The sequence below is a fragment of the Vipera ursinii genome, assembly GCF_947247035.1.
Source record: "Vipera ursinii genome assembly, chromosome: 1".
In the NCBI taxonomy this organism is placed as follows: Eukaryota; Metazoa; Chordata; class Lepidosauria; order Squamata; family Viperidae; genus Vipera; species Vipera ursinii.
This window is the reverse complement of record NC_139512.1, coordinates 57,379,699-57,403,611: the sequence shown is the minus strand read 5'-3', so window position 1 is coordinate 57,403,611 and position 23,913 is coordinate 57,379,699. Positions and strand designations below refer to the sequence as shown.

General features: G+C 36.3%; 1 protein-coding gene across 5 annotated transcripts in view; it reads right to left on the bottom strand.

Moving 5' to 3' along the window:
- Window positions 1–9,137: 9,137 nt before the first annotated feature.
- STRN3 (striatin 3) overlaps window positions 9,138–23,913 on the bottom strand; it is a 54,859-nt gene continuing 40,083 nt past the window's right edge. For 2 of the 5 annotated variants that reach the window (XM_083349431.1, XM_083349433.1), the window contains 10 exons: window positions 22,595–22,735; window positions 19,251–19,384; window positions 17,796–17,971; window positions 17,649–17,696; window positions 16,383–16,504; window positions 15,899–16,066; window positions 15,316–15,456; window positions 14,498–14,605; window positions 10,741–10,827; window positions 9,138–10,653 (listed from right to left, as the gene is read on the bottom strand). In XM_083349431.1, the coding sequence (XP_083205557.1) occupies window positions 10,484–10,653; window positions 10,741–10,827; window positions 14,498–14,605; window positions 15,316–15,456; window positions 15,899–16,066; window positions 16,383–16,504; window positions 17,649–17,696; window positions 17,796–17,971; window positions 19,251–19,384; window positions 22,595–22,735 (1,295 nt within the window). In that variant the 3' untranslated portion in view covers window positions 9,138–10,483. Of the gene's footprint in view, window positions 10,654–10,740; window positions 10,828–14,497; window positions 14,606–15,315; window positions 15,457–15,606; window positions 15,711–15,898; window positions 16,067–16,382; window positions 16,505–17,648; window positions 17,697–17,795; window positions 17,972–19,250; window positions 19,385–22,594; window positions 22,736–23,913 lie in introns of those variants that run through there. The other 3 variants (XM_083349432.1, XM_083349434.1, XR_014490830.1) reach the window with 3 other exon arrangements.

Below are 23,913 nucleotides of genomic sequence, written 5' to 3'. Positions count from 1 at the left end.
GGTAAATAAAATAAAATAAAATAAAAACTTCACTTTACCTCTCCTGGTGAGCAAAAAAACCTCAAAAATACACAAAATGACCAGAGAAGCTAAGACCTCAAGGGCATGTGCAAAGGGCAAGAGTTACTATATGACTGATGTTTGACCTTTTGATCGGCTGGAAAGGGTAGCAAGTCATGAGGCAACAGACACCAATAACCTCTAGCTTGCACCTCAAGTACCAAACAAATGTGTACTGGGACAAAATTTTCTTGTTGAAATACTGTATCAAGTACCAAATTCAACGAGCTTCAAAGTAGTTGTGTTCTGAAGTACCACTGTAGTTAAAATTTCCTATTTTTCTTTTCTATTACCCTAATTGATCTTTTGTTTACTAAAATTGTACTCGGAGCTTTTAAAAAATGGCATGTAAAATACACATTATTTATATGTTTTAGCTATTTCTTTTAAATGTATAAAGCAATTATAAGGAATGCAACTATTGATGTAAGGGCTGAATCATAACAATAAAACATAACAATACTGCATTCCTTTCCTTTCTTTAAAAATTCAGTACTATGAAAAGTACAGGTAATTCCCCAGATACGAGCGTTTATTTAACGAGATTTCTCAAAAATGAGGTTATTCAGAAAGGGTACTTACATTAGAAATTCAAAATTGCGATCAAATACCGGCCTCTGTAGCCATGTGACTTGGATTCAGTTTTGGCTGCTGCGGCAGCTATTTTAACTCGCTTGGGTTGGTTCGGGCCTATGAGAAGTCAGAGATGTTTGGGGGGGGGTTGTACCTGGTCACATGGCCAAACAAGATCCAGTGTTTTTTGCAACTGGCACAACCGTTTGCTTTTGTTTTCCTGGAGCTGCATGGAAGATCTGCTGCTTGCTGGGCTTGTAGAGCTAGAATTACTTCTGTAAGTATTTTAAAATATTCTTTTTTGTTACTGTCTAGTACTATACTGTATTGTTTGTAATCACTTTGGGAACTGCTCTGCTTTTTATTGTGTTTGTAAGTACAGTACTTGCAAGATTGTTTGTTTGCATTTGCCTGAAATTTATAGCATGTGGCTGCTGCTGCCTCCTCTCCCTAGCACAGATCCACAAGAGATTCTCCTGACCCCTTATGGAAGGAAATCCCCCCTGCCCCATTTGGATTTTCCTTGGAGAGGCTTGTGCTGATCAGGGACAGTTTTAAAAAAAACTTTTAAATTTAAATTGCCTCCAGAAGTTGTGGGTGTTCCCTCACTGGAGGCTTTTAAGAAGAGACTGGATAGGAATTTATCAGAAATACTGTACAGTACTGTACTGTACTCTCTTGTGAAAGCAGTGGGTTAGACTAGATGACTTCAAGGTCCCTTCCATCTCAGTTACTGTTGTAAGCCGGCAGTTCTGTAAACTCCACCCGCATCTCCCTGTGCATGCATGCCTGGAGACACTTAAGCTAAAGCTAATTACTTTAGTGGTAACTGCAATCAGAGTTCTCCATCCCACCCCTGAAGAAGCTTGAGCTGCTTAGCAACAAATGGTTGTTTTTTTTAGCCTGCTGCCTGCTTGGGAGGCAATTTGCACTACTGTAGTTCCTAAAACCTGAAACAGCTGATTGGCGGCTGGAAACAGCCTGCAACAGTGGCAGAAAATGTCTCTCAGTTCAGGCAGCTATCAGAGGAGATAAGTCAAATTGTTCATTTAACAACCCATTTAATTCAATTAATGAGTTTGATTTTAAAATGTTGTAATTTTAGAATAGAATACAGCTGGAAGGAACCTTGGAGGTCTTCTAGTCTAGGCCCCGCTTAAGTAGGAGAACCCATACCATTTTAGACAAGCGACTGCCTAGCCTCTTCTTAAAAATCTCCAGTGAAGGAATGCCCATGATTTCTGGAGGCAAGCTGTTCCACTGGTTCATTGTTCTCACTGTCAGGAAGTTTCTTCTTAATTTTAGGTTGCTTCTCTAGAATTGAGTGTGATTCATTTGACGATTATGAGCCTAATGTGCAGGCTGTAGTAGGCTGGTACCTCGGGGACTACCTGTATAAGAATTTCATACAATAGTCTAATTCATATAATTAGGATATGATAATCTAGCCATGTTGATAAAATTGTACTAGTTCATTCACAAACCGAGGTACTAGTTATTCCCATTTTTTTCCTATCTATACCAATATTTATCTATCTATACCCATGGTGGCAAACCTATGGCACGCATCCCACGGGCAGCATGCAGAGCCCTCTCTGTGGGCATGCGCCCTGTCGCCCTAGTACTAGGCCTTCAGTCCTGCCCATGAGCAACCTGCACCAATACCCTTGCAGGGTAAGGTTGCCGCGCCTGCCCCCGCCTCCCCCAAGTGTTTTATTAACCTGCCTTTCAGTTGCATTCTGTTTCTCCATTTGCTTCTCAGCCTTTGCCGCGTCGGAGGGAAAAAAGAGTTCCATCAGACTTTCTAACTTCTTGCAAGATCTCAAGAAGTTAGAAAGTCTGATGGAACTTATTTTTACCGATAGTCTCACAAACATGCAGCGAAGGCTGAGAAGCAAATGGAGAAATGGAATGCAGCTGAAAGGCAGGTTAGCAAAAAAAAAATGCTTGAGGGAGGCAAGGGCATTTGGCCGGGGGCAGGCACAGCAACCTTACCCTACATGATGGTGGGAGGGTGGGGTGCATGCCCTTCCCATGCCAGGTCAGCCCCTGCAGCCCCGGGACAGCCGTGCTGGGCGGTGGTGGGCAGGGTTTTGAGGTGGGGGCTGGCAGGCCGACCAAAGCAGCAGGTGGAGCGCTGGAGGCTCAGGGAGGGAAATCTGTCAAAAACAACATTTGGTGTAAGGTAATTATGGAATTACTACCAAAAAAAATTTCCTATTGTTTGGAGGGGGAGAGGATACAAATGAAGTTTTTTTTTAAATATTTTATTACTTTTCTAATTTACATTTAAGCATTTAAAAAGGAACATGGTCGCTGGGTTAATCAATAGTTCAATAACATACATAAATCTTTAGTCCAAATCTCAAGTTACAACATAGATATTTCCTCTCTTTTCCCCTTAATATCTACTATTTCATATTAGGGTAATACAGTTCTTATTATTAACTAAATAAAAACATTATTACATTTATCAATAATTTTTAGCTTATACATATTGTGTTTACATTCAATCCTTATATACAATCAATGACCTATTATTGCTTTTTTCCCAAGCTTTCATTTCCCATCAATATTCAAATTAACATTTGATATTTATAATTTCCAAGCCTTAGGTAACCAAGGTTTCATCTCAACTTCTTTTTTCCCTTTTCATAACAAAATCTAATATTCTAAATACACATCTTATCTATTTGAATATAGTCTTGTACTGTTTTCTAAAAGTTATCTATTTTCCAGCATATTAAACCATCTATAATAAATCAAAACCCTAATTTTCTTCAGCCTTACTCTGGCGTTTTTCCTTTGCCAACTAGCTTTCCATGTCAGTGCTTTTAAATCATCAAATAGTTCTCCCTCTATTATTATAATTTGAAATAAAAAAACCCATTTAGTTGCAGTTTTTTGGAAGAACTACTAGCCCATTTGTATTCATTAGATCGCTTCCCTATTACTCCCAATTTCCTACGATTGTACCAATAGGTTTATCTTCCATTCAATCTGTTGTTCTTCCTTCTCAAGTTTCTTCTAATTTATATAGTCTTTTCCATTTTCAGTGTTCTCTCTCCCTTTTCTGAATTTTCTGTTGGCTGGATTTGTTGGTCAATTAAGTCCTCTGTCATAGTGTTTTCGTTGTTCCACTTCTGTTGTTTTTTGCATTGTTAGTTCTTTGGTTGTAGTCAAGATCTGGGTTTGTATATCTAAGCTGGCATCTTGTTTCTTTATGTTGCATCTTATTTTGTCACAGGCTGAGAGAATGGTTTCGTGTATTGATTTCAACATGGAAAGGATTTTTTCCTGATCTTCATCCATATTCTCTTAATAGTATATTAAGTTGAAGACTTTAGAATCAGAGTTTAAAAATAGTTTTTTATAACTAGGTATGGGCCATCTAATTCACGTGTTATAGGTGGTCTTTATAGTGAAAATTGTTTGTCAAGTAAGAATTTATAATCCAGGGTATTCCATCATCTCGTGTAATAACAGATGCTTCTTCAAGCAGGTCAAATATGTCGCCCAGAAGTTCTCTTTACAGCTACATTTTTCATAGGTGGTATCTGTCAAGGTCAGAAAAGTATTTTCTGGAGTCTGGGCTTCAAGCCAAGTCTCTTTTTGGCAGTATGTCAGAACCCATATTCTAAGGGGACTCTTTTCTATCTTTAACTCAAACTCTACTCTCTATATTTCTGGGTTCTGCCATACTCCTGGAGGGGAGGGGGGAAAGCACTGGATTTTTTGCTGTTTTCCTTCTATCGCTACACTGTAACGGCTGTTTCTGCATACTTCCTGTGAACTCTCTCTCCCTTTGATGTCAGCTAGAAAGGGGGAGAAGAAAGGAATGCGCTTCCGGCACTGGTTTATCTCTGCATTCAGAAGGGAAGGTGTGAAAGCCGACATAACATCACTGCAACCCTGAGATAGCCTGGCGTTATCAGCTCTTTCCCACAATGGGAACACCTGGGGATTGGCCCCTGTGAACTATGGGGTGGGGTTTGCTTGGGACACTTTTAGCCTATTGATCTGAGCGGGGGAACCCTCAGATCCTGTCTATCATGCCTACTATCAGCTTCTCCTAATAAAAGTCCCTTTTAGAAGTAACTGCTTCCACGAGTTCTGCTTTCTTAGGATGAGGTTTTGAAGTGGGCCCTGACACAATAACAAGTTATAATACCATACTTCGCCACAAGATGTCATTGATGCTATTCAAAGCTTTTTAAGTCCAAAGTTTTTATGATAGTTTTTCAAGTTTTATTTTTTTTAGATAAAAACAAATGTCTCCAGTAAGAATAGGAAAACTTTTAGTCCCCACGTTTCAAAAGCATATAGATCCAATTAGATTAAAATTGTTCTTATAGTTGCTTTGATTCCCCTGGGTAGTTAGTTGCCGCTTTTCTTGGAGGGTGGGGTAGAAATTTCCTTCCCTCTCTCCTCACAGGGGGAAAAAGACTTTGGGCAGTTTTTACAGGAAAAAATACTTAGTCTTTAAGAGAAGATCAAATCTCACCCAGTTTCATCCTCATTGCTTTAAAGGTGCAGCTTAGTGACAAGCCATATTGCTATGGCCAGTCTTTCCCCCACCAGTTTGGAGGGCTGCCCTGGATCAAGAGAAAGGGCTGCCCCCCTCCTGCGATCAAGCGGGGGCCCCCCTCCTTGCTGATCACCCCTACAGGGCGACTTTTGACCCTTTCCAGGGTCCCCGAGCGGGATGAATTCGGACACAGAAGACAGAGCTCACATTTCTGTGTCCGCAAGCACCGCAATGGCAAACCAGAAATCCACAAATGATGTTTTTAAAAAACCTAGACAGAACATGGGTTTATCTTGATCACAATAATTAAATGTTGCAATGTTTAAATTTACTGTATAAATTAAAAGCAACATAGTACAGATAATGCTGATAATTTTTTAAAACAAGTTATGCGTATAAGATTAGTTAACTGTGTTATGAGTAAATCACTAAATTTTGTTTTAATTTCTGATCTAAAGGTTACAGTTTCCAAGTCATGTTATGCATTTAACCACTGTGCCATTATTTCAAGAAACATCAGTATTTAACATTTGTTTAAAATATTGCTTTAGCATACAAAGAAAAAGGGAGAACAATCCAAAAAAAGAGCAAAGATATTTAATGCATCTGAGCTTGATTTTAAACCTAGAATTAAAGCTTTATCCCATGAAATAATATTGATCCATCTTTCCATTATATCAGTAACGAAGCAGTTCTGAAGTAGAGCATTAAAACATATCAATCCAGGGTGATACTATTTTTCACTGTAGAAAAGTAATATTTTTTGCTATTCTCCAGATGATTAAATTCATTGTTATTCATATAATGATAAATTCCAAATATTCACAACTGGGTAATTATGAATATAATTCAAAATGACATTGTCTCTTTAAACCATGTTCTTTCTCAAACCACTAAATATTCAATCAAAATGAGATAATAGGACAAGTAAATGTGCTTTCCATCATTTTACAGTTCCAGCATAACAAAATGTATGACCCATCCTTAAACATTCTGGGATGGCCAATTAGTATGAAAAAGGTAAATTTTATCTTAAGAGCATAACATATTTATCACTTTTTTGAATTCATGTTTTATTTAAATGTGGCATTCCAACTGTTAATTCCAAAGTTCTTGCAAATGCAACTATGCTTTAATTTCACAGCATATGGATCGACTTACCTATAGTTTCAATTGGGGAAACTGACCACCCTAGACCAAGCTAAGTCCAAAAACGCTAGGAAATTTCTAGAAGCCCGGCACTTGGACAAATTAGCTACCAATACACACACAGACATAAACAATATCTACATACTATGCAAAAGAGACAATCAACAAACCAAAAAGGGAACAAAAAGATCTCCCCACCAGCAATCATTCCTTTCATTCATGCAATGATGCTGACACTCTACTTACCAAGGAAAATAGATGGGAGTGGAATGTTGCAAGTACATTCTGGCTGAACAAGGCCAAACTTTATGAACAAATGCATATCAAGCCAAAATTGAGGAGACAGTAACAAACAGTAAAATGTCATCTCTGCAAAGAAGCAGAGGAAACAACAGTTAAACTCTAGTTAGCTGTTGCAAGATTGCAGGCTGACTACAAACAATGGCATGACAAAGTAGCAGCAATGGTGCATTGGAATATCTGCAAATACCATTAGCTTGCAAGTAAGAACTGGTGAAATAAACAATAGACTAATAGATATTTTTATTATTTTTTAAGGAATGTGGACTACCTTGGTACCAATAGAAGAGAATATTTGTAGCTCTGAATAAAAAAAACCCAAAACACTTTTTTGCTTCAAATGATCCCAGAAAAACCAAATATATTTGCAACCTTTACCTCAAAACCTGAATCCAGGGATAAATAAGGGGAGAAATGTTAGTATTTTTATAATTTGGCACCAAATATGTCAGGTGCATGGTTGGCTTCCTTCCATTTATGAGACAGCCTAACTCACCAATACAAAGTAGTATGGCTAACAACATATTGAAACAAAGAACAGTATTAACAAAGAATAAAAACCTACAAAAAGTATTAAGGATAAAACCCCCCCAAAAAAATAAGAACCTCTCAATGAACATCTGATCTGAAGATTTCCAGGTCTTCATTTTTTTATAAAAGGTGGATCTGTTCTTATCAGTATGATATTCCAAAGGGCAAGCGCTGTGGCAGAAAAAAATATTTTTCTGAAGATATGTAAGATAATGTTCTGTAATTGATGGAATTGGAATATATGCTTCTCCTGGTTATGGAGAGGCAGTTCTACAACATAAATCTGACTCCATATCTTAAGAGTGACCACCAGCATTTTGAATTCCACCTTTATTTATACTGGGAGCTAGTGCAACTCACGGAGCAGAGATGAAACACAGGCGTACTGAGATGCATTCATAATTCCCTGTGCTGCTGTATCCTGGATCAGCTGCAGTTTCCATATGGGCCAAGGGCAGCCCCCTGCTGAGCACATTGTAGTAATCCAGCAGAAGATATTTGATAAATGATTGACCTTGAACCAGGCCTCCTGGTCCAGGAAGGGATGCAATTGATGCAACTGCCACTTTTGGTTTTTGAACAGGAGCTGTGAGTCAAGAAAGACCCCTACACTGCCCATAGATTCTGTTTTGGGGTTGTGCAAACAGGTCTCATCAGCGAAATGTTCAACAGGCTCCTAAAGTACAGATCTTAAGAAGTTGGGAAAGCCTGGGTTTCTGAACTGAATAGAAACAGAAATTTACACAATACGAAGTTTCAATTTTCAGCTTCTACTCTAGCTTCAAAAAAAATCTCAAATATATTTTCCATTAACAATGCTGTAAATTGATCTTGTTAGTTACAAGAAATGTTTAAAAATGGTAAATTATTTCTATGAAATAGACCCTGTAAACAAATTGCTTTGTTCTGAATATTTTATTTACTTTCAACATTTTGTCACATCTGTAGCATATCTATAAGAATTTTCAATTTGAATTATTCTATTGCACATTGATTCATTACTAAAGTTTTGAACTGTTTTATCTCCAAAAAGTTTTGTTTACACAGCACACTTTTTATCGGAATCCTGCTATTTATAAAACTGTAAACCACGGTAAAAGCCTTTTAAAATGGTAATTAACACCACATAACTTGATTTCTGTTACTTTATCTTGCCCGTCAAGAATAAATTTAGCCAAACAACAGCTTTTGACTGATATTTTTGGCTCAAAAAATTTGAGGGGACTGAGGCTGCAAATTCAATGGACTGCCATTCCACCTGAAAATCATTCTTATTATTGCAGTATACAAATCCATTCAAAATGCCATCTTTAATAATCTCTGTTAAAATGAAATCTGTGTCAATTCTGTTAACTGTTAGACTGGAAATTAACAGTTCTTTGGCCCAGGAGAGGCAGGGAATGAGGGGAAAAAACACTCACATATCTCCTGACATTAATTAGCAAGTCTACATTTAAAAGTATGACATATTATCTATTCGCTAAAGTAAAAAAAGACATTATAGTTTCAATATTGTAGGTGATAAAGAACCAGCCCAAGATTCTTTAAGACCACTTGATCAAAGGCAGCATTATTGTTATGAATTAAAATACAAAATAAATTACCTTGCTGTTGTATTGTCCACTTAAAAATATATGTTTTGAAACAATTCTTGTAAGGGAGGAGTGCTGTTCCAAATTACTGATAACATAACACAACTACTTTAAAAAAAACAAGTTATTTCAACTATGTAAACAATACGTGCTATTTAAACATTCATTTCGTACTTCAGCTATTCAGAGAACAAAATGGCACACATAAATTTTGTTACACAAAATATAGCCAACAGTAATATACAGGTACACCATTTAGTATTTATTATATGCACTTTATATACATCATCTTTTTAAACAGCGGTAATTTTTGTTATGTTGTACAATCTTAAAAATATGCTGATTCATAGTTCATAAAACAGAAAACTTACAAAACTCATCAAAACTCGCAAACTGATCAAAAAGATTTTCGTGGAAGACTAGAAAAAATACTTTATTGTCTTAATCATGCAGTTACACAAACAAAATCTTTAGTTACATTATAAACTGAAGCACATCTGAAAAAACAAATCAAAAGCAGGAATAACAATTCAAAACACAGCCAATTTCTGACTCTTGATTCAACTACAATTTTGCATTCTATCTGAACTGCAAATAAAAACATTTTCACTCCAGAAGTTCTGAAACAACTTCTTGGAATCAACTTTAATCCAGACACTTAGCTGGAAAAAAAATTTGTCTGTAACTTAAAAACTATTACATGTCCCATTTTTAGTCTATTTTAGACTGTTCAAAGAGTGCCATAATAGATATACAGGGCCCATTAACATACTACATAAAAAGAATATAAAGTTCAACAAAAAGTGAAATAAATAATAGGCCATTAGCCAGATGGGTAAACCTTGATAAATAATCTCGTAAATACAGTAAGATGTACAAAATATCACATAGTGATAGGATGTCAAGATTAATTTTAAAAGTTCATTGGAAGGGCTGGACATGTTTAATTCCTCTGTGTTCCTTTTGCACTTTTTTTTTACAGTTCTTTAGGAAACCGGTAATGCAGTGATGATGAATTAGTATCCTATTTGAAAGGACGTAGCAGAGCTTTGTTAGGCAACAAAGGGAAGGAACCGTGTCGTTACAGGGCAGCAGGCCAGCAAGATCTCTGGTTTAGGATACTATAATGCAGAAAAATGTCATCCATACAATCTTGAGCACTGTTATGACAGGCTAAATATATAAAAGACATATAAAAACTAGAATTTTATCGAAATATTTTGTGCAACTAATGCTAAATATTTTAAGTTAGTTCCTTTTTCTTTAAAGCAAAATAAAAGTTTAAAAGGGGATTCTGTGGCATTTGACCGATAAACAGAAAATACTAAGAGATGCAAAGAAAGCTACTCTTGGAGCTCACTCCCCCCCACCTCACCCCCACAAGAGCACCACATTCCTAACCCTAAGGCAGCACACAGAGTCCAAAATAAACGTCTTTAATAAGATTTGATTCCACGTTCGTTTAAAGACACACCTAAGGAACAAATGCTCAGTTCGTATCCAGTCAAGGCTACAAATACTGGTTTGCTTTCCCCCCCACCCCCCAAAATACAGTAATTACAGTTAAATGAATCAGCCCAGTATTATTCGTGAGATTGCAATCTGACCAATTTATACCTGCCCCAAACACAGTCTCTGCTGAGGCTGGTTACATGTAGTGTCATCGGTAACCTTTACAGTGACGGCAGTGATGCATTCCCTCTTTTTGTCCAGGCAAACCTGCTACAAAGTGCAGGCTTGCTTTACTGTGTCACACAAATACTTTGGCAAGAGCATCGGCACCTGCGCTTGCAATGTATGCTTTCGATGGGTGAAAAGCTACATCATAAATGGATTCATCCAGCTTTTTTCTATGGGCTGTTATTTCTTGCACACATGTTTTGCTGTCTAAGTTCCATAATCGAATAGAGCAGTCATGACCTGAATGAAGAGGTAAACAGAAGTGTTACAAATAAAACAGTGCTTTACTACAAAGTCTCTTGGCAATACAGGAGCTTGTTAACTTACTTCCAGACATCAAGTAGATTCCATTAGGATCCACAGCTAAGCTTGTGACAGCATCCAAATGAGCAACCATTGAATGGATCATTTTACCTAAATATTAACGTACATAATATATATGAAGAATAAAGATTTATACTTTATTAAAGGGTATAATAATTATATGATTGAAAGAAAAAAATAAGTGTGATACAAAATTTAAACAGAATTGACATGCAACAAAGATAATATCAAAAGATAAGATATTAAATTTGTAGTGAACATAACAATTAAAAAAAACCGGCACAAGGTCTTTTGCTTCAGTCTTGATAAAATAGATTCATTCTCTAAAAATGCTGGAAATTGGGAAAAACAACAGAAATTACTTTGAAAAAAACTACATGGCAACAACTTACAAAAACATGTTTTTGTTTCTGTTGCTGCAGTGTTTCTTCAAGGTCATCTCAATGGCTGTCCAGAAATATAATAAAAAACCCAGCAATTCTGGTAAATGATTACCAATTCAAACAAATTCTGAAAGCTGAATTCTTTTTTCAACAGACTGAAATATTAACAAAACTTCATATTGCCACGAAATATACCAAAGTGGAAGGTGTGGTTATAATTGCTAGGATACACTGTTCTTTTCACTGGAAATTATGTACAATCCTTTCTGTAGAAGAACAGTATGTTAGATTGTGGATGTACAGACAGTCCTTGAACAGCTCATCTAATGACTGTTCAAAGTTACAATGGCACTGAAAAAAATGACTTATGACCATTTTTCACACTTATGACCATTGCAGCATCCCCATGGCCATGTGACCTGGATGCTTTACAATTCATATTTACGATGGATGCAGTGTTCTGGGGTTTTGTGACTTTCTGACAAGCAATGATCCACCTTAACAACCGTGTTACTAACTTAACAACTGCAGTGATTCACTTAACAACAATGGAAGGAAAGGTTGCAAAATGGGCAAGACTCACTTAAGAAATGTCTCACTTAGCAACAGAAAGTCTGGGCTCAATTGTGGCCGTAAGTTGAGAACTACCCATGTAATATGTTTACCATCTGAGTTGTGTAATGTCACAAATAACCTTATATTTTAAAAATAAAATCTCATATTGAATTCAACAGGGATACCATTTCTATATTATAATTTTACTATACTTCTCTATAGGCTTAGATTGTACCTGAAGTTTGGGTTTCACCTAACATACGATTTTAAGATTTAAAATTTCTATTAAATAGTGATAGAATATTTAGATGAAACAGAAATTGTAATTTCTCATTAACATTTTATTCTGTTCTATTTTGATGCCAACATTAATCTGAAATTTTAAATTAACTTAAGATATTCCAATATATACAGTCATGGCCAAAATTGTTGGCACCGCAGAATTTTTTTCCAGAAAATCAAGTATTTCTCACAGAAAAGTATTGCAGGAACACATGTTTTGCTATACACAGGTTTATTCCCTTTGTGTGTATTGGAACACAACAAAAAAGGGAGGAAAAAAAGCAAATTGGACATAATGTCAAACAAAATTCCAAAAATGGGCTGGACAAAATTATTGGCACCCTTAACTTAATATTTGGTTGCACACCCTTTGGAAAAAATAACTGAAATCAGTCGCTTCCTATAACCATCAATAAGCTTCTTACACCTCTCACCCAGAATTTTGGACCACTCTTCCTTTGCAAACTGCCCAAGGTCTCTCTTATTGGAAGGGCGCCTTTTCCCAACAGCAATTTTAAGATCTCTCCACAGGTGTTCAATGGGATTCAGATCTGGACTCATTGCTGGCCACTTCAGAACTCTCCAGCGCTTTCTTGCCATCCATTTCTGGGTGCTTTTTGACGTATGTTTGGGGTCATTGTCCTGCTGGAAGACCCAAGATCTCGGACGCAAACTCAGCTTTCTGACACTGGGCTTTACAGTGCAACCCAAAATCCTTTGGTAATCCTCAGATTTCATGATGCCTTGCACACATTCAAGGCACCCAATGCCAGAGGCAGCAAAACAACCCTAAAACATCATTGAACCTCCACCATATTTCACTGTAGGTACTGTGTTCTTTTCTTTGTAGGCCTCATTTCGTTTTCGGTAAACAGTAGAATGATGTGCTTTACCAAAAAGCTCTATCTTGGTCTCATCTGTCCACAAGACGTTTTCCCAGAAGGATTTTGGCTTACTCAAGTACATTTTGGCAAACTCTAATCTTGCTTTTTTATGTCTCTGTGTCAGCAGTGGGGTCCTCCTGGGTCTCCTGCCATAGCGTTTCATTTCATTTAAATGTCGACGGATAGTTCGCGCTGACAGTGATGCTCCCTGAGCCTGCAGGACAGCTTGCATTCCTTTGGAACTTGTTTGGGGCTGTTTATCCACCATCCGGACTATCCTGCGTTGCAACCTTTCATCAATTTTTCTCTTCCGTCCACGACCAGGGAGATTAGCTACAGTGCCATGGGTTGCAAACTTCTTGATAATGTAGCACACTGTGGACAAAGGCAAATCTAGATCTCTGGAGATGGACTTGTAACCTTGAGATTGTTGATATTTGTCCACAATTTTGGTTCTCAAGTCCTCAGACAGTTCTCTTCTCCTCTTTCTGTTGTCCATGCTTAGTGTGGCACACACAGACACACAATGCAAAGACTAAGTGAACTTCTCTTTTTATCTGCTTTCAGGTGTGATTGTTATATTGCCCACACCTGTTACTTGCCCCAGGTGGGTTTAAAGGAACATCACATGCTTGAAACAATCTTATTTATCCACAATTTTGAAAGGGTGCCAATAATTTTGTCCAGCCCATTTTTGGAGTTTTGTTTGACATTATGTCCAATTTGCTTTTTTTCCTCCCTTTTTTGTTGTGTTCCAATACACACAAAGGGAATAAACCTGTGTATAGCAAAACATGTGGTGCCAACAATTTCGGCCATGACTGTAGAATCAAACAAGTTACTTTGAAATGCTTACTGAATTTTATAATATTTGTAAATCTCTTTCCTATTTATATTTTTCCTACTTTCTTATTATGCTTTAAAATATTTAATAAATGCAGGGGATAAAAGATTTACTTTAAGAAGGCTAGAGAGCCTGCCAAATATGTAAGAGAAAGAAAATAATTGTTTATTACTCTATGTAATTCAGCTTTCTTTTTTCAATAGAATCCAGCTAGATCCTTCTCAAGTCCAGAAGCATTAAAAACCTTGCTTTATCCATTAGTTTACCCTTGAATCTGCAGCATTTAAAGGAGAGGGTTAAAGCCCTCTTAATAAACCATTTATCTTCTTTTGTAATGTACTAAGTTTTATTCTGATCCCTTACGAGTGCCAGGATGAAATACTTGTTGGGTTGGTAAATGTAATTATAGTCATTAACAGATTAATAGAAACAGGAAATAGGTCAGTAACTACTAGAAAACATTCTCTGATTCACACAAAAAGGCTTCAAATTTTAGATCCTAATGACTTCTTAATCCCTTTGAAAAATTCATCAATACTTCTAACTTGAAGCTTAAGGAGACAAGCTGAGATCAACCATTATAGTCAGATGAACATGCTCTCTTCCAATCACTATTATGATGAATGAACAGATCAAAGAAAGAAAAGACAAAAAAGGTAAATAGAAATGTGGAGGCTGGGGATTAGGGAAGAAAAGCAGAAGGAAAAACTGAATAATAAAGACAGGGTGAATATTCAAATAAGCCAAAATGTAAAGAAAAAGATGAAATACAAAACTTTGAAATCTCAAGAAAACCATTTTTATTTCCTTACCCGTTTTATTGTCAAAAAACTTTATGTGTCTATCTTCATGAGCTGTTATTGTTACAGGAAGCGTAGGATGACTTACTACTCTGTTAATGTGATTGCTTGACTGCAATCCTAGGAATGAAACACAGGCAATTATTACACTTTAATTAAGTGTAAGGAATTAAGGAAATATTAATATAGACAGCTTGTTTTAGTCTTATATTTCAAGATCATTAAAACTATTACTATGTTATTAAATTAGCTAACTCTGCTATGAAATTTCCACTGAGGATACAGGCAGAGGTTTCCACAGAAGTTAAAAACTGCAATCATTATTATGAGATAGAATAATGACAAATTTCAAATTTGACCTTCTCCCCTGATTCTTTGTTTCCTTTGAATACCAGAGTAGAAATTTCCATCCAATCTGTGGCAAAGCATTTAATTAGAAATGGCAAAACTTAGTCTGTAGCAAGCTGAAATCATACAACTTTTAATTTCTCTTCTTTGTGTACAAATAAGGGAATATAAAAGCATCAGAGCTCAAGATAAACAACAATTCATTGCAGGTGTGTCAAACTGTCGGCCGGATGCATCATGCCAAAACCACGCTCACCCCATTGCTGGCAATGGAGAAAAAGTCGCAATACATCGCAACAAGTCACGTCACTTTGTGAGTTTGACACCCCTGATTCATTGTAATACATTGCAGTTCATTATCCTAAATGTTTAGAACTTGAACCATTTCAATTTGGTATGCAAAACAATTCTGTCAATTTGATGCAATGTGCTTATAAGATTAAGTTCAAGCAAAGAAATTGAAATAAAAGAAACAAACTTACCAGAATCTGTTTGTGAGGACAGCATTACCAGTGACTGGGATGTTTCCAAATCATAGATGACAGTGTTGCCAGTGCTGAACGATGTCACCATATGGGCAGGATCACAGCCTATGAAGTCAACTGATGTGGGTATTCCATATTCTAAAGCATACAGGGGGAAAAAACCCACACAGATTCTGTAAAAACTATTTGTTACACTCAAATTTTTACATTTCTTCATCCAGTGTTTTCTTAGAAGTACTAATTCGTAACATAATAAATCTATCTGGAAAATAATTAAAGCCTACCTACCTTTCTTTAAAACCAATTCCATTGATTGCTAGTATCTTTGCCATCCTAAAATAAATGGATAGGATACCATCTCTTCCCACACTATCTGGACCACTGTCCCAGATCTACCAAGAAGGCATCAATATATAGCCAAAGTATATGATAAGGAAACTTCTGTTAGAATGTTAGAATTATTACAATTATGTATTAAAATTTTGATTTTTATAATTACTATTAATCAACTTTGATTTAATATTTGATTTAATCTTCTGAACTTTTTTTTAAAAAAAGTAAAGACCATCTCATAACTCACCTCTATTTCCATTATAAGTGCAAATGCAGGTCACTTTTTCAGGTGGATTCCACAACCTAATACTGCCATCTGCTGAACAAGATAGTAAGTGATTCTTTATACCACTATAAGCGAGATCCCAGACAGCATCTGTGTGAGCAATTAATGTGCCCGCTAGAACATTTGGCTCTGTAGAAAAATAAAAAAGACGTTAAGTTTTTTAAACATCTGAATATTTCTCAACTAATATTAATTTAGCTCGTGCTACAACTATTTTACTAAAACCACAACTGCCAAATTTAACACTGCTAACGACATGTTAGTTCACAGCTTAACTAACATGCTATATAGATCTAGACAGAGATCAGTCCAAAGTTCATAGAAAATATTGTAATTTAAATTCATATGAGCAATCGTTCAGTTTATTATGCAACATATAAAAGTTATCTCAGAGAGGTGAATTATGTGACTGATACTTCACATCACATTTATAGATAAAGCTTACCATATGTATCATAAGGGTCCACATTTGGGCTAGGCATATTCCACCACTGAATAGTTGCATCAATACCACCACTAAAACATTGTTCTCCGTTAGAACTAATTGCCAAAGATAACACAGGTCCACTATTTTAAAACAAAGAGACTACATTACTATGAATAAAACAACAATTAAAATTTTAAATTTAGAAAGTTCAGATTATCAACTTTTTTAAACATAAACATATGACTTTGCTATTGAATCTATAAGTTGTATATAAGCCATATTTAATACTATGATTAAAAGTATTGTCCTTCCTCTTTTCCCATCTGTGTGTGTGTGTGTGTGTGTGTGTATACACACACACACACACACACACACACACACACACACACATATATATATATATATATATATATATATATACACACACACACATATATATATATACACACATACATACACAGATAGACAGACACGCACACGTGTGTGGGGTAGGTTTCTGCTTTTGATGCAGATTTTTTTTCTAAAGTAAATTACATAACTAATATAAAACATTTTTAAAGATTAGAAATATATTCAGAATATAACTGATTGCTTTACAGTTAAATAAAATCAAAAGCATGAATGTACAGCCATCAAATCAACAATTTCTGATGTAGAACTTGGAGAAGCTTTTGTCAGGAATATTAAAATATTAAATATATATATATATGTGTGTGTGTGTGTGTGTGTGTGTGTACACACACACACACACACACACACACACACACACATATATATATATATACACACACACACACACACACATATATATATATATACACACATACATACACAGATAGACAGACACGCACACGTGTGTGGGGTAGGTTTCTGCTTTTGATGCAGATTTTTTTTCTATATATATGTGTGTGTGTGTATGTGTGTGTGTGTGTGTACACACACACACACACACACACACACACACATATATATATATATATATATATATATATATATATATATATACACACACATATATATATATATACACACATACATACACAGATAGACACGCACACGTGTGTGGGGTAGGTTTCTGCTTTTGATGCAGATTTTTTTTCTAAAGTAAATTACATAACTAATATAAAACATTTTTAAAGATTAGAAATATATTCAGAATATAACTGATTGCTTTACAGTTAAATAAAATCAAAAGCATGAATGTACAGCCATCAAATCAACAATTTCTGATGTAGAACTTGGAGAAGCTTTTGTCAGGAATATTAAAATATTAAAAATACTTACATATGGGCTCTGAATGTGTAAATAGGTTCCACATCTAATGAGGCACTCCTAAAATAACAATGTCAAAAAGCAATCTGTAAGCATTATCTTTAAGTATTGAAACTTCAGAACTTCCATCTTCTTTAACATATATAAATATATACTTGCTTTTTGGCAGGTACTGTTTTTTGTAAGTTCCAAAGTTTTAGGGTATGATCCTCAGAGGCTGTAACCAGCACAGGCTCCACAGGATGGAAAGCTAATGCTCGCACTCCATCAAAATGGCTGCGCAATGTATATTTAGGATTCCATGTTTTTCTAAAAGCATCTTTGTTGGCTGGCAGCTAAAATAAAAATGAACAATGTTAACATAAGTAACAAAAGCATACAACTATATAGGTAGTCCTCAACTGATGATTGTAATGGAGCCTGACCACTACAGTTGTAAGTTGTGACAGTTCTAAAATGGGTTGATCATGTGACTAATGCAATTTTACAACCTTGCACCAGTAGTTAACTGAACGTTGCGGCCATTAAGCAAACTAATGGGTTTGCCATGGGCAGTTTTGCCAAAAGCCAGAAATAAATGCCATTTTTTTTGGCAAAACTATCATAAAATACGGTGACATGGCCTTGGGATGCTACAAATAGCCATACATTTGGCTATGCTGAGTGCTGAGGTTTGATCACATGACCACTGTGTGTGCGTGTCGGGGGGGGGGCTGGCCATCAGAATTTTGAATCTGTAGGTAGCCCCACAACAGGTCCATCATAATTCGAATAGCTGCTAAATGACTGGTTATAAACCAAGGATTACCTGTTATGGCATAGTTTTTTCTGCTCAACTCTATCTAGAAATGTCTGTATTGCATTTAAATACAGAGAAATTGCTTGAAAATTTTATAAAAACTAAAACTGTCATGTTTCAAAATCTACCAAAAGGTTTCCTGTGGTTAAAATATGGTTTCATTTCTTAACCAAGTTTCATATTTCCCATAAGAATTGTATTTATATAAATACACACACACACACAGAGAGAGAGAGAGAGAGAGAGAGAGAGAGAGAGAGAGAGAGAGAGAGAGAGAACAATCCTAAATCACATGGATTTCTACAAGAGAAGAAATTTTGTATGTTGGAGTAGTTGAGTCAAAACTGTGATCTTAACCTAAATAAAAATGTTATGGCAAACACTTCCAAATCAATATCCTTAGAATGAGTACATTAAGTTCCTGCTAAATTAAATACTACCAGTTGCTAAATCTAAATCTTCACATAATTTTCCCAATGAAGATAGTGAATGTTCACTCAATGCATTTCATAAATATGTGGTACAGTATATTTTTTTGTGTTGACTCTCCAACCAGAAATTATCAATTTACAGGATTTAGGTGAATGTATATCACAGTACTGCAACATTATTGATGGTTCTAAAGCAGAGTTTCTCAATAGTGGTAACTTCCAGGACGTGCATTTCCAACTCCTCAAACTCATATCAATAGCCATGCTAGCTGTGATGTTCTGGGATTTGAAGTCCATATACCTGGAAATTGCCACAGATGGGAAACATTCCCAAAGTTCTTGGTTCAGTTAAAAGATATCAGGTGTTAAACATGTTATACTTACATCATAACTGTAATCTGCATCATTTGCCACAGTCAAGTCTGCAAGATCCCCAAGGCCTAGCACACTTAACAATACATCATCTGAACCCATAATAAACGACTTGCCCCCTCCAGATGGAAACGTTATAGGCTCAGCTATAAGAAACAAAACACCATTTATTAAGTGATGTAAATTAATATATGAGCTTAAAAACTTAACCAAGTATTATGAAAATCGTGGGAATTATTTCCTCTTTGCTACCTCTTACACAATTGCTTTACAAAATAGCTTTCCCATTTTATTTCAATGAAGCAAACATTTTGCAACGACTCATGCCCTCCTCGCTATAGATGTAGACTACTACAATGCAGAGTGAGAGCGAGAGAGACACTTATGGGAAATGGGCAGCCATATAAATTAAGTCAATAAATAAAAATACAGTGTTAACCAACAAAGCTCTTTATGGCTTGGCAGCAAGCTACCTAAAAGACTACATCTCCCTAACAGAAATTGGTCTAACCATTATGATTTTGCTGGAAGAAAATTAGGGAATTGTTCCCCAGTTTTGGGAAGTCAAGGAGAAGTGATACCCATTAGTCCTTCAGAATAGCTTCCCACTTGAAGTTAGATTTGTTCCTTCTGTTGCAATCTTCTGAAATATGTTGAAAGGTGTTTGAGTAATGGCAGCTCATTGTTTGGGTATTCTGTGCTTTATGGATTTTACTCCTTTTCTATATTTTTTGCATTTTTGCTTTTTATTGGGGTTTTATGTATTTGTAAGCCAATGAGTGTGTTTTAGATTGCAGAAGGTAAAAATCCAATAAATTTGTATTTCAATACAATATTGGAATAGCTATGTTTTAACTATAAGCAGAATTCTTCGTATAGGGCACAGGTCGGCAACCTGCGGCTCCAGAGCAGCATGCGGCTCTTTGAGCCGTCCCATGCGGCTCCCAGGCCTCCTCCCTCTGCCATGTTTACTTTTGAAAAAAAAAGTTGCACTAAAAATTTAATCAATTTAAACTTCTCACAAAAATCTTGAAAAGTTTAAATTGATTGGTTGGTTTGTGGGACCGCCCACAAACCGTTTGTGGGACTACCCACAAACCTCTTTGTTCGTCTAACTGCACTTGGCAGAGTGGAGGAAGAGACGGGAGAACTAAAAAGGTGAGTAGGGTGGGGTGGCGGAGGCTTGCAGATCTGCTGCCTTCGCCACCTCTTTGTTTGCAGTGGGGGGGGGGGTAGGGTTAGGGTTGCCTCCCCTTCTCCTTGTTGAAGCTAGCAGCCCCGGCAAGAAGAAGTGGCATTTTTCCTCCCCTTCTCCTTGCCAAGGCTAGCAACCCTGGCAGGGAGAAGAGGCGGTTTTCCTCCCCTTCTCCTTGTCGTGGCTAGCAGCCCCGGCAAGGAGAAGGGGCGGTTTTCCTCCCCTTCTCCTTGTCGAGGCTAGCAGCCCCGGCAGGGAGAAAGGGCGTTTTTCTCTCGTCTCGGCGGAGACTTCTTTCCGGGCGGCAAGCCACCGAGAGAATGGGGTGGCTTGCTGTTTTCTCGGCACGGCAGAGGCAGAGGCTGGATCCGAAAGAAGTCTCTGCTGACAGACTGGGCGGCAAGCCTCCACCGCCCCATTCTCTCAGTGGAGCGCTCCACCGCCCCATTCTCTCGGCAGCTTGCCACTCCATTCTCTCATCTCAGCAGAGACCTCTTTTGGGGGATCCAGCCTCCACTGCCCCATTCTCTTGGCGGAGACTTGCAGAGATGCTACCTTCGGCTGCTTTTCTTTCGGGGCATCCAGCTGTTGAGAGAAGTGGGTGGCAGAGGCTGGATCCCCCGAAAGAAAAGTAGCCGAAAGCAAGCTGAAACAGAGAGGAGACTACAAGAAGGGCGAGATCAGCGCAGCGCACTGTTTTACAGGAAAGTGGTACTCTCAGAAAGAAAATGGCAGGTGGCCTTGGAAGCTCAAAAATCAACAAAAATCCAAGTTCCTCCAGTAGGAAACATCCACTGAATCTGTTAAATGAAGCATATCTCTTCACCTCCCCAAAAAATAGTTTGAAAAAATGAATCACTCTTTCAAATGTAATTAATAAAGCAAAATGGTTTCAAACCATTGGAACTTTTCATATGAATTTTAAGGATGTTCTGTATTTACGTTTAGATATCAGGTTATTTATCTTAGAAATATTTCATGCACACTCTTCATGTTAAGATCAATTAGTTTTCATTGAGATTATTGTTAGAGAAATAATATATATAAAGAATGATGTAGTTTTATTTATTTATAATGATGTAAAGTCTGTATTTCTTGGTATTGGAGAGCTCACTGAAATTACAAAACAAGAAAATGACCAAAAATTCATGCATATGCAGAGAATATATGGGAAATTAAAAAATAAAAATAAATCCCTTCCATTATTAGGATATACTTTGGTTTTGACAAAGGAAAATAAAATTTATTTTTTTAAAATAAACTTCAACATGGAATGTCTGAATTTTGCATTGTGATGAAGTCATACATCCATTCCTCTATGCATCATAAGCAGATCCATCCAGCTACGTTGCATATCATAAAAGTGACCACATATCTCTTTGAATAGTTTAGTGACTCAAACATTGTTAATCAGGAGAAAAGGTGGTTTGACAGCAGTTCTATGCATGTGTAGGGTAGATGTTTAACTGACACATTTGAAGCCACAATTCTGCAAAGTACATCTTTTGCTGACAATAAAGGATCGAGTATGAATAATAGTGACAGTGGACCAACAAACATCAAAAATGTTTATTTGAATTTGCTACATAAATCTAATATATCAAAGGTTTTACATTGTAATCCATTTGTTCACTTGGAAATATTTGTTTTTTTAAGGAAATGTTCTATTTTGCTGGAGGGAGTATTTAGAGCATAAATTGCACTAAATATTCAAAGTTGATGAATATGTAATTATGATTAGCAGTTATTTACATATTCGAAAATACATTAGCAACTGCTAAAAATCAATTTTACTGTATATTGGTCCTGCCAGTTACTGTGAATGTATCTTTTGGGGGGAAAATCTTACACTAGAATGAATAAAACAGAAATAAATCTCTCCTCACCAGAAAATATATTTTATTCATTTCTTATAATTTGTTGCTCGCTGTTGTTTTATTAAGTTCATTTATTCTATGTATATATGCTTTTAAACTCAATTTTAAGTATCAATTTTCTATCATTCAAAACAAAAACTGGTAAATGTGAAGTAGCAGACTTTTCAGAACCAAGCTGCAAGTTGCAAGCGCATCTTAATATAGGCATCTGGGTCATGGGCTATAAATATGTGTTTTTAAAATCAAAATTTCTAAATACAAATAAATAGGTGAATTTGTTGTACCTTCCTCTGCTCTTGCACCTTCATGATCAGTCATTCTAGAAGAGGGTGGCCTAGATTGATTAATGACTCCTGAAGGGATGTGGGATAGCTCATCATCGCCCAGATCAGATATCATGTCGTGCAGTTTTGTCCTGTTGACCCCTGTAAATTAATGTCAGCAGCAAAGTTTCATTTTATTGCTCCCTCTGAAATTGACATCCATTCACACGCCCAGTTTGCTAATTAATATTGTTCTAATGTGATGTTGTTAAAATAAAGATGTATTTTGCATATTTGAAAAAGAATTAAAAATGAAGCTTCAAACAAAAAAAGAAACCAGACTGTTTTTTTTTAATTATTAAACTGCTGGTGCTCTGCTTACGGTAACTTGAATGTCTGAACTCCTTATGAAAGGCTATCAGAATGTATTTACAACCCACCCCCAGCATTTTTATTAATTGTTAATACTAGACAGAAGTTTGATTATCAAAAGGGAAACAAAAATCAGGTGACTGGGAGGCAACAAACTGTCAACTTTCCCTCTTTTCTGGGTTTCTAAATAAAAAAGTAATTTATAAATATCAAAGCACACTTATTGTTTAGAACCATCATTAATAACCAAGATGATCTGAAACTGTTAAAATGAGATGTTGCTCCAATGAAGGAATTTAAAAATACACAAGGTATTCTGTTACATAAAAATAAGGTAGGAAATGCACTTAGCACATATTTTCTGGAATTCTTCCTTACTAATAGCTTCACTCTGAGCCATATAAACAGGAAGGGAGGGGGGCTGAGAATAAGGGAATCCATAACATTCCAAACTACTGTTTAACTACCTGTTCACAGAGATGCATTGGAGGAAATATTTTTTTTGGATTTTTTTTCCCTCTACAGCCCTAGGCCAGATTCAGCCCATTTTCAAACCTAATCTTTCTTTTGCTAGCTTTTGCCTTGATGCCAACTTTTGTTCCTTTCTGTTTAAGTTTTAGCAAATTATCCTGCTGTTAATAGTGCTGATCTACTTTGCACAATTTATTTCCAACATTCTGCTGGATTGGAAAAAAAAATTGAGATATGACATAGAATTTCAATTTCATCTATTTCCGCTGAGCAGATCGGGGTGGACAGCTGTACTATCTGTATTCAATCCTAAATCTATGTTTTTTAGCCCCAGACTTACACCAGAGAAATCAGAAAATGGCCAAAAATGGAAATGGAGAAAAACAAAAGAAATGAGATCCATCTAGGTTTAAGATATACAGATAGGGAAGCAGGAGGAAAGCAATTCTCTGAGTCTATGAAAGCCACATTTGTTTTTTCCTGATATTGAAATTACA